Below are 11,507 nucleotides of genomic sequence, written 5' to 3'. Positions count from 1 at the left end.
CACACCCTCACGTGATCCACATGAGGTGACTTCCAAGCTGTTAACTGGCAAGCTCTTGAGTCAGTTCATCTGGGGATGAGGCAACAGACACATCCGTCCTTTGATAAATGCTTGAGAAAAGTCTGACAGGTCCAGGAACCTCCCATGGGGATGCTTGGAAAGACACGCCTGCCCCAGAGCAGCCTCTGGGGCATGGGGCTGGCTTCAGAATCCTGGGGCCACTAAAACTAAGCCCCACATTCCAAGGCAAGTCCCCTCTTCCCCAAGAGGTTGTTGCACCTGTGGCTTGGAGGTGCAGGAGAATGAGGAAGCATCAGAGCAAGGCTTGCCCATGCTGGGGGTGGCCATCATCACTGGGCAGGGCAGGGTCAAGGGTGAAGGCTCCTCTAGGAAGGTCTGCTCTGCCTCCCTCTCCTCCCTCCACGCTGAAATTAATCCAGATGGAGAGATTAGCAGGGAGGCCTGGAAGGCAGAGGCATGCTGGGTGATGTGGGAGAGGGGTGTACAATGGTGCTGGTAGGAGGGCTGGTCCCAGGGCACTGAGACGGCTCACACAAACCACCCAGGGCCAAAGCCCCAGCCCTGCTGCAGGTCCTGCAGACACCAGGGTAGAGAGGCCTGTGCAGCCACTGGAGGAGGTGTGAATGCCCTTACAGGATTGCACACATCAGAGGCTGCCGCTGCCCCCAGGAACATACCCCACTCCAAATACTCCAGGCTCCCCACTAACAGATTCCACCTGTGAGCATGCCAACAGCAGAGAGAGACGAGTCCCCATAGTAGGCTGCCAATTCATAAATCAAGATGGGGCAATGACTTCCATGACCGCTTCCCCACATTAGGACAGACAAATCAAATAGTAAATTACAGTTTATTTCATTTACAGAGAGGCCTTGAGGCAAAAAGATGGTGTTTGGAAAACAGCACACGGGTGAGGAGCACCGAGAAGCCTGTTACAAATACGCCAGTGCACGCTGCCAGTGCAGTGAGTGTGGGGTCCCGCAGGTGGCCATCTAGGAAGGGCAGGCTTGAGAAGCGCATCTCTGCTTCCCTCTGGCTTGAGACCATCTCCCCTGCACCAGCAGCAGCCTCTCCAAGCTAGGCTGCCACAGCCAAGCACGCACCTCGGCAAACCTATCACTGTGAGTAGTACAGTTCCCTTTAAAATCGCAGCAGCAGGTGCTCAGGGAGGAGAGGGAGCCAGGGTGGCTCTGGTGGCGTGACTGCCAGTAGAGGTGACACAGGTGGCAGAAGGCTGCCCTCCCTCTCATTCTATATGCTGGACAATTAAAAATCACAAGTCCCAATACTTGACAAATGAAAAGTCCATTTTGCGAATCCTGACATTCCCCTCCTGATCCACAATCACAGTTCTGTGCGGTGCGTCCCATCTCTGCCCACCCCTCCCCCGCCCCCAAGGCTGATTGTGATGATGGTAACTCCCAAGTGTGGAGGTACCTGTGGGTGCAGCCCAGAGCCTCGGAGAAGGAAGACAGCTCTCTGCCCCCAGGCAGGTCCCTGGGTGTCAGGGTCAGCAGGGGCTCTCAGGCCAGGAGCTACAGCAGCTTGACGTAGTTCTGTGGAATCAGCCCCCTCTTGCCGTTCAGAGTCCCTTCTAGCCAGCCAGGTTCCCTGGAGGTTTGTACTGAAAAGGAAGAGAAAAATCACTTTTACAAAATGCCCCCAAGTACTTGCCTCCTGGGTGTTCACTTAAAAGCTCAACCAGGGAGTGGCCAGTAGAGAACAGGGGCCACTTCTGGGATGTTGGGTCACAAGGTCTGCACCAGGGTCATTGACAGGCTCTGCCTCCCTGCACTGGCCACCACAATCCTCATCTACACAATCCCAAAGCAGCCTCCTAACTAGTGTCCTAGTTCCCAGAGTCCGGCCCCTTCCAATCCACTGTGCACAGACATGCTCAGTGAACTCTCTAGAATACAGAGCTGATCACATCACTCCCCGGCTTAAAGTCAAACTCAAGCTTATTGCGTTTTTGTTTTTGTTGTGTTGTTTTTTTCTTCCTGAGAGGGAGTCTCGCTGTGTCGCCCAGGCTGGAGTGCAGTGGCGCTATCTCAGCTCACTGCAGTCTCCGCCTCCCGGGTTCAAGCAATTCTCCCGCCTCGGTCTCCTGAGTAGCTGGGATTACAGGCACGCACCACCATGCCTGGCTAATTTTTGTATTTTTGGTAGAGATGGGGTTTCACCACATTGGCCAGCCTGCTCTTAAACTCCTGACCTCAGGTGATCCACTCGCCTTGGCCCCCCAAAGTGCTGGGATTACAAGCGTGAGCCACCACTCCCAGCCTCAAACTCAAGCTTCTTACTGGTCTGTAACACAGGCCCCTGGGCACCTGGCTCCCAGTCACCCCTCCAGGAGCCCTTCACACTCCATTGGCACATCATGCATGTCAGCTGCAGTGAATCATCTGGAGAAATCCCAACTGCAACTCCAGGCCTTTGCAAGCACAGTGGCTTCTGCCTGGAATGCCTTTCCCCCACCTCTTCACCAGATAATTCCTCCTGTTTAGAGACCTGATTGGATGCCTCCTCCTCTGAGGTCTGGTCTGACTCCCACACTGGATGGGGAACTCTTGAAGGCAGCCTGAGCCTTATACATCTGGGCACGGTGCCTGGCACAATGGACTGTTCATAAATATTCATGTGATACTTAACGAGAAAACTGCAGCCTGGACAGCAAAGGGCACAGGTCCAAGCATTCCTCACCAGTGTTCAGAAATGCAATACAGAAGCATTTCATAACCCCCCAGCTGCGGGCAGGCCCCAGCTCAAACCGCCAACCATGGTCAGGTGCAGGTGTGGCAGCCATGGCATAAAGGAAAGGTGAGGCATGGGCTACTCCAGCAGACCAACTCGGAAGGTGGCTTCTGATAACAACCCAGAAGAATAATTTCATATCAAAAACCAAGTACAGGCATACACATCGTAACACACACAAGTTTCATGAAGCAATACTCTTACCCTCACTGTGTGAACACAATGCCTTCCTTTCTGTATTCTATTATTTTTTTCCCCATGGATTTGTGTAGAAAAGTATTATTCTTTGAATGCTAATTGCAACTCAGCGAATTGAGTTCATGGTCCTCTAGGGTATAGCTGCCCACAGTTTGGAAGACACAGACAATCCAATTCTAATTGTCCTTTGCAACAAGGTAACTGTTCTTCCCTCCCGTGGATGAACAGGAACACATTCCGGCTGTCTGCATTCCCCTAACCGCCTGCACTTTCCTTACATTCAACAAGCTTCTGGCTTCAAGGCCTCCGTGGAGCTGTTCCCTTGGGCCTGAATGCTCTTCCCTGCCTTTATGCCTGGACAGCACCTACTCGTGTTTCAACGAGGAGCTTCAGCATCCCCCCACTTCCGGGACTCCTCTCCTGGCTCCAGACTAGGTTGGGGCTCCCAGTTAACGCACCCTACATGTGTGCGTGTGTGCATGCGTACGTGTATATATAGGAAAGACACACTGAGACATTCTCTAGTAGTCCAGACTATGAGAGCATGTAACATACATAACATGAGACCCAGCACACAGCACCATGTCAGACACATGATTATCTGTGTAATGAATGAATAAGCAAAATCAGAGATGTGCTCTCAAAGTGATCTGGCAGCAAGTCACTTTCTTCATGCCTTCACTGACCTTGACCCTGACATTGTTCTTCATACCAGGATTTTTAGAGACTTCTCACTTCATCCAAACACGCCCGGGTGGCAGTGCTACTAGTGTGCAGCCACCATCAGGTAAAAGCTTTGGATTCTATGCAAAAGAGGCCCTCAGGGTTGTAACAATGTGGGGGCCTGAGTGGCAAGGGGCCCAGGGCTAAAGTCAGAGCCCTAGAGGAGACTCCTGGCTACCTAGGTACACCTGGGAAGTTAACCCCGGGCCTCACTCAGCTGTTACCTGCAACACGGGGTTACTAGCACTTAGCTTCCAGGACCTGCTATGAGGAGGCAGTAAGATAGTCTCAAATATAGTCTCACCTGCACATGCTCACTATTTCTCCTCCTACCCTATACATACCACACACTTGCACAAGCACAGACTCGGTATTAATAAAAGACAGGATGAACAGAGGAGGAAAAAGGTGATTTTCTACAATGCTGGAGGTGAAAGGAGGCTTGATTGAGGAAACCAAGGCCAGGCCAGGAATCCTGCACCTCCCCAACCAACAAACCAGAGAGACGCCTCCACAACCCCATTCACCACCTCCCCAGCCCTCCCCTCCCTGGAAGGCAGAAGCCAGCAGGGAGAGAGATGTCACTGCTTTACAGAGGCGACCAAGGGGGATCCTGTAACATCCAAGAGCCTTGGAAGTGGACCCGGCCGAGCAGTGGGCAGGGTGGGCTAGAAGGGTCTGGACACCAACAGCAAGGCATCCCCAAGCACAGGAAAAGTGGTTTCGCAGCTGCAGATAAGGCTGGCAGGCTCTCCCTCCCTCTCTGAAGATCTGACCTCTCCCAGTAGCATCGAACCCCAAAATACCCATCTGGGGCTCCTCCCCTAGTTTACCACACCACTCCTCCCCCGAGCAGTGTCTACGCGGACAACAGGGCTCTGCTTTTCCATTCTTACGGGTGGAGAACATGGCAGCCTCAGTGTCTGTCATTTCCCATGCACCCTCCCTGTGCCTGCAGGTCTCAGTCCAGGAGCCTCACTCTGCTTCAGCCACAGTGTCCTCACAGCCTTTAGACCACAACAGGGAACAAGACAGGTGTGAGGCGGGGACCCCAAGTAGCACCAAAGAGAGGCAGGTCCCTTCCACCAACTCAGTTTTCAGCATAATGTAGACAGTGTATGTGACAAGTACTGAAATCACTGAAGTGTCATCATCACACGGTGAGTGCCAGGAACCCACGGTCAACTTCACAACTGCCACAGGACCCACAGGGAGGCTGCGTCCTGGGCTCTGTCCTATCTCCCACCCCGAGGCGACCAGTAGCTTGAATGTTGTGTTTCTCATTATCTTACCATGGCTATGGGTAAAATTCAGTTTTGTCACACATGCACATATCCCTAATAATACTCTATTTATTTTGCATATGTGTGAGCTTAACCAGAAGCACATAAGTCAGCAGCGCATAGTCATCTGGAACTTATGTTTTCACTCAATATTTTTTCCTCAGATTCCCCTGTGCTAGGAATCTATCTGACAACCACATCACTGGGCTGTGGGATCTATATGTGATCAACTTTCCAAGATAATGCCAAATTGTTTTCCAGGGATTATTCTGTGTCTATCTGAGACCTTTAAAGTTTAATCACCAGAGGCTTTTAAGGATTAATTTGGGCCACACCTGCTCCCCCACATCTACATGTGGATGTTGACAAAGAGCCTGGGACAGCCAGGAAAGCAGCCCCGCTGCTGCTGCTGCCGCCACGTGGGGTCACTCCTGGAAACCACCTGCCTCAGCACCCCTCACAACTCTGCCCCGGGGAGGCAACCACTGCCCATCTGACTGGAGCGCACCTGTCTGGAAAGACAGCAGGACTGGCTGGTGGTCACCAGCAAAACCTATTTCCAGGATTCCCCAGGCCCAGAGAAAAGGGAAAGGTCCCTCTGGCCATCACAGGAACGTCCCTGCCCTGAGACCTTACAAACACAGCCCTCTCCCGAGGGTCGGGGGGCGGGGGGTTGGGAGGCATTGCCCCAGAGAAACAGCTAGGCATTAGTGAGTCTACTAGAGAAACACATCTTCCACCTAGAATTGGAACTCATAACTTAAGTCCAGGCCCACCCAGTAAGAGCAAAGAACAAGGACAGTCATGGAACTACACAATTGCTAAAGACCCCTGTGCCAACCACACTCCAGGTCAGGATATCTCACAGCTGCACACATCCCAAACTGCATAACTACTGACGAGGCCACCCAGGGGTCACTCTGACCTCGAGTTTGTTTTCTCCAAAGGCCACTGGGTGGCATAAACTGATTTCCTTTGTTGCCTGTATGAGGTACAAAAAGGAATTGCACTGCAAGAGCATCTATGGAGGCTGGAAGACTCCAAATGGGTAAGTGAACACAGGAAAAATGTCTTGGGCATTCCAGGGCACTAAGTATTGCTGGTCTGCAGAAAGGGAGCATTCCTAGCAGTACTCCTGTGGGCTGAGCTGTCTAGAGTGGCCACTTGGAGCACTGCCTGGCTCCACAGAAGCTGTGGTCAGATGACCTGCCAGTCTGTCTTCTCAGTATCAGTTGTCAGACAGGAAGACCCCATAGCCATTTAAGGAAGGGCTTCACTAGATGTGTTCTGGGCAAGCACCTGCTTTTAACTAGCTAAGAGATCAACTATGCACAGAAGATGTAAGGTGCAAACACACACACAGATAAACCCTGCTTAAGGGCTTTAAACTTACTGTACCCTTTGAGGAAGTGTCCCTAATAAGCAGCAAGCCTAATGCTGTTGATTCTGAACACCTTCCACTGTTATCTGCCCTGCTACAAAAGAATCAGGGCAGCACCTACAAGACAAGTAGCTCACATTAAATCAGACGCTCACATCCCTGGGTAGGGAGAGGGTGTCAACACATCCACAAGGTATTTTCCAAGTAGCCAGCCTTAGCGGAGGGACAGAATGAGGAGCTCCTGAGACACCCGGGGTGCCCTGGCCAGCAAAGTCCTGACAGAGCTGGATACCAGCACTGCAGAGCAAGAACCTGAGGGAGACACAAAGTGGCTCAAAACGTAGCCTCGTCTGCGGCACACTATGACGTACCCAGTGTGGCATTGTGGTCAGCAGCCTCTCCCCCATACGTCTATAGCAACCCAGAACCCTCTTTTTCTAGTAGCCCCAATGCTATCTTGACACAACATCAATGTTGTGGCCATCCCTGCCGCTTAGGATGAAGAATCGGCTGCACAGATTCCTAAAGGAGCCTATCCCGGGTCACACGGAAGATAAGAAAGCCATTTTGTGAGCCCAGGCAAAATAACTGCAGAGTTCAGAATCCACGTTGCCTGCAGTCAGTGGCTCTCCTCCTCCAAAACACACGGAGACACTGGTATTTGTGTGCACATGTCTGTACACATGTACAAATGTGTGACTATGTATGTGTACGTGTGTACATGCACACTTTCTTTTTAGGAAGACTCCAAGTCATCTCGGGACTTTAGACCTGGAGAACATAAGTCTCCTGGGTCAGACGCCTACCAGCCTGTCCCCTTTTATCCAACTGGCAGATCTGCACTGGCTTTAGGCACTGACCCTCATTCACATGGCTGTGTGCCCACAGCAGGTATCCTATACCCTGTGTGATTCTGATTGGTCTAAATCCTTGCAAATGATGGATTTAGGGTAAGCATGTGACTCCGTTCTGCATACTGGGATGTGAGGATGGGTAAACTAGGAAGAAATTCCTGGAAAAGTTTTCTCATTCTCAAAGGAACACAAGGATGAGACACCTCCTTCCGCCAGAGTGTGGCCATGATACATGGAACTGTGGCAGTCATCTCGCTCCCGCCAGCGAAACCAGACAGAGGCCCAGGTCCACCAGCAGAGAGCAGTTCCGAAGAGAGATGGAAATACTTTGGTCTTTGATAACATCTTTGAGACTATGAATTAAAACTAAAGCTCCCTACTTCCAAACTTAGTATTGTGTAAACTAATTCCCCCCAACCTTTTTTTTTTTTTTTTTTTTTTTTTTTTGAGATGGGGTCTCACTGTGTTATCCAGGCTGGCCTCGAACTCCTGGGCACAAGTGATCCTCCTGCCTCAGCCTCTGCAGTAGCTGGCACAACAGGTGTGCACCACTGCACCTGATTTTAATCCATCTTCATGACTGATTCAACCAGTTGTGTCAAATTTTGTTACCTGCAGCCTAAGGTATCCTAGTAGATACACCTTCTACCAAGGTAACTATCTCACAAACCATACTGCAGGAGGGAGTTCAGAGTCTTCTAAACAAATCCAGTCACACAAAATAAAAATTCATCACATTTCTCAGATGAGTGCGTTTCAATACTACCACCGCAGCCTCCCCTTCAGCCATATGGTGTGCTGACATGAGACAGGCCTGGGGCACGGCAGCTACGTTCCACATTCTCTTGGCAAAACTGCATGTATGTTATGGTGATGGAGGAATGATCTTGCTTCTATTCCAAGAACAAAATTTCTCCACAAAGTCTAATTCTGTTCCATGTGGGGTTTTGTTGTTGTTGTTTGTTTTCTGACACTACCAGGAGTCTCTGTCTCTGAAGAGTACATATCACACGCATATAGAAATCTATTCTAAATGAGGCAACTTGCTTTCTAAAAAACAATCGTCAGCAAATGCTGCATTACTGACAGTACACCACTGTGCCTCGTGTTGACACATTCCACATATCCCAAACATTCTGGATAATCAACCATTCCATTCCAAGCATCTAAGGTTCCTACTGCTTCCCTGGAACTCTTCTGAGGAGCTCCACCCACACACGACATCACGGTTTCCACAGCAACCAATGCATTTCATAATGAGCAGGACTGGGGAGGGAAGAAAGCAAGAGCAGGAGAAAAAAGACACTGAGCCGTAAGAGAACTTTTTGAAATATTTAACCAGGCATAGCTCCTAAATGCTTGTGTATGAATATTAAATCCTCAAAAGCTACACCCTTGTTTCAGTATGCAAAGTCAATACCCGAATCTGGAGACTCACACACTGTTCAAATCAGCAAAAATGTAAAGCACAAAAATGGTAAGAGAAATAGAAATCAAAAATTTTGAAGGACAGTAGTATCCTCTGTTGACTCAGAGTTGGTAAACCTGAAGCATTTAAAGGACTTGGTTAGCAACTCTGGGAGAACAAAGAAAATAAAGTGTGCAAATCAGAAATATTTCCTAAGTCCAAGTGACACTAGCTTCTTCCCGTCAGGAGAGAGATGACCTGAATGAAGACCCACAAGATGAGATGGGTCGGAGAGTAATCAAGAGGAGAGCACAGTGGCATTCCAGCCATCAACGACAGGCCCCTGGCATTGGGGTCTGGGAGCCAAACACAGCAGCTTAATCCAGTCCAAAGCATCAAGGGGGAGACTCGCCCTCCCGACAACAGCACCATCGCTGACTGCTCACTCCGTGCTGCAGACTGATTAATCCTGCAGACAGGATTAATAGATGAAGCTCCCACTAACACTTACCATCCTCAAAAATTGCTCCTATTTCAAAAGATAATTCCGAGCTGTGTTCTGCTTCACACGGATACACGGCTCGAGCCTTCCGACTGCTGATGCTGAAAAGAAAGAGAATACAAAAGACACCAATGAAAATGTGGAAAACAGAGAGAAACCTCACCCCTCAACCCCCCTTCCCCAAATCTCACTGATGTCACCAGTAGGGCAACTCCTCCCGAAAAAGAAACTAACGTGGAAGTGAACATCGGGCTAAGAACAGTACTCGATTTTCAAGTAAATGATGGGTTTCAAATTCAAGCCTTTCCTCAGGGAGCCTCTCTGAGGAGCTGTCACTGAACCACTTCCCCTAATTCTCCTCCCTACCTGGTGGGATGCCCTTTCCTACCATTCAGCACTGTTAGAACCACAGGACATGTTTATCTCCAAGCACTTCAGTTGGTCTATTAGGAAAAACACACGCACCTGGAGACACACGGCCAGCCAGCAGAGGGAGGCGGCACATCCACACTCCACAGGTGAGAAACCACCGGCCCAGATCCACCCCGGGTGGCCACCGCTCTGGAAGGGGCTTGTTGCTCTTGCCTGAGTCTTCTATATTTACACCCTGCCTCCACCCCAAGAAAGGCACACCAGGCCCAGCTTCTCACCATTTGTTAAAGCAACCTCTGTGTCCGTGCGTGGAAAGGATGGAAACCATGCTTTTAGCCAGTCTAATCAAATCCAAAGGAAACGCCTCGCCTCACTGATGTGGGGGAAGCCACTGACAGGAAGAAGCACCTGAGCCACTACAGGTGGAAGAGCCTGCTGGAGGCCAGCAGCTCTGTCCTCTATGGACTTGGCCATTGGGTGCCATGGAAGCAAATGTTTCCAGTGTCAGCCTGCCTACCTTTAAAACAAAGAATGTGCTTTATACTCATGAGCAAGCAAGAAGTTCTTCCAAAATAAGAACTTCTTCATAAATGCACAACCAGCACCACAAAGACAGAGTAAGCTCAAGCAGGTCTCATGTAAGGCAAATTCTCCAAAGAACGTCGTTGCTACTGAACTGGGTGAGGCACGGCCCTGATACAAGGTGGTAAGTGCTGTCCATGAAGTCCGGGATGCTGGGGGTATCTGGGCAAGCTCTGGCCAGCAGAGAACACAAGAACCTGCTTAGGTTCATCAAGCCCCCACCGTATTCCACATTCCACTCCAAACCACGTACCTTTCAGGTGGCTTGTCCGCTACAGTAGCAGGAGGAGAAAAGGGGAAAGGGGACGACCCGTGTGAAAGAGGTGTCACAGCTGGGTTGGAGCTTGTTGTGGTTGGAGACTGTGGGTTAAGCCACTGGACCATAGACGATCGGGTCTGGCATGGGCTAAGGGTAGGAGTTTGAACGACAGGATTAATAGCAGAAAGGCCACAGAACACCAAATGCACGACATCCTAATCCCAGATTCCTAGGTTGCTAATTCCCCTATCACGCCTGAGCAGTAGGGACAGAGTCCTCTCTGCATCCTGCCGGGGCTGCAGCCCCAACTACTGATACCAACAACCCAGAAACCAGCCACAACCCCAAACTCAAGCTGCCTTACTGTCCTTCTCCAGGTTCTCCAATCTGTCCAACCTACTAGCACCCTATGAGTTCACTAATTAGAAAACCAGAATCTAATTGATCAAAGGAGTAGTGGGACATTCAAGATATTCACTTTTTCTAATTATAAGGAAAACCACAGGAATCTGGCATCAGGCACATGATCGGCAGCTGCAAAAGATCAGTTAAACATTTAAAGATCTTTCACCTGCTCCTACACGTGTGGCAATTCAGAAGAAAATGCCACTGGATTCAGGCTTCCTCTAGAGAGGGCCAAAGACTTAGAAACCAATGAACAGCAAAAACTTTTGGTAACCAGAGCATTTCTTAATATTTCCATTTTTTTTAAAGTTAATGTAAACAGGTCAGTGAACAGACACCTGGAATGGCCTCTAAGCACAGAGGGAGAGTTCAAATAGTTGATGCGTGTTAATCTGAATTACTCTTCAGTGACCTCAGAACTGGAGGCGATTATGCTTTATGACATTCCCTTGAGAAGTGTCTCGTTTCATTCAGTGACATTTTGAACACGCACGTGTTCCCTGTCTGCGGCACCCAGGTGCTCTTCACCTCAGATCCCCCGTCTTCTGCTAAACCAGTACACCAGTTTCCACGAGCAGTTTCCCGAGGCTTCCGCACTCCTCAGCATGCTCTTAGATTGTTTCCCCTGCCGGAGAACTAGCACCGTGTTCTTCAGTACCAGCATGGTCTCCTGGCCAGCCCCTAGGTGCAATCCTCCAACACGGCGACATTCAGCAATCTAGGGCCAAGTTTACCCACCTGTCTCCCCATATACAATGCTCCTCC

General features: G+C 50.0%; 1 protein-coding gene across 1 annotated transcript in view; it reads right to left on the bottom strand.

Moving 5' to 3' along the window:
- Positions 1-857: 857 nt before the first annotated feature.
- The window catches only part of ARHGAP10 (Rho GTPase activating protein 10), a 348,170-nt gene continuing 337,520 nt past the window's right edge, over positions 858-11,507 (bottom strand). Inside the window, exons 21-23 of the mRNA XM_030816218.1 lie at positions 10,332-10,484; positions 9,134-9,225; positions 858-1,645 (exon numbers count right to left, since the gene is read on the bottom strand). Of these exons, the coding sequence (XP_030672078.1) occupies positions 1,557-1,645; positions 9,134-9,225; positions 10,332-10,484 (334 nt within the window). The 3' untranslated portion in view covers positions 858-1,556. The remainder of the gene's footprint in view (positions 1,646-9,133; positions 9,226-10,331; positions 10,485-11,507) is intronic.

Source organism: Nomascus leucogenys, chromosome 7b (assembly GCF_006542625.1).
Source record: "Nomascus leucogenys isolate Asia chromosome 7b, Asia_NLE_v1, whole genome shotgun sequence".
NCBI lineage: Eukaryota > Metazoa > Chordata > Mammalia > Primates > Hylobatidae > Nomascus > Nomascus leucogenys.
This window is presented reverse-complemented; position numbering and strand designations above follow the sequence as displayed.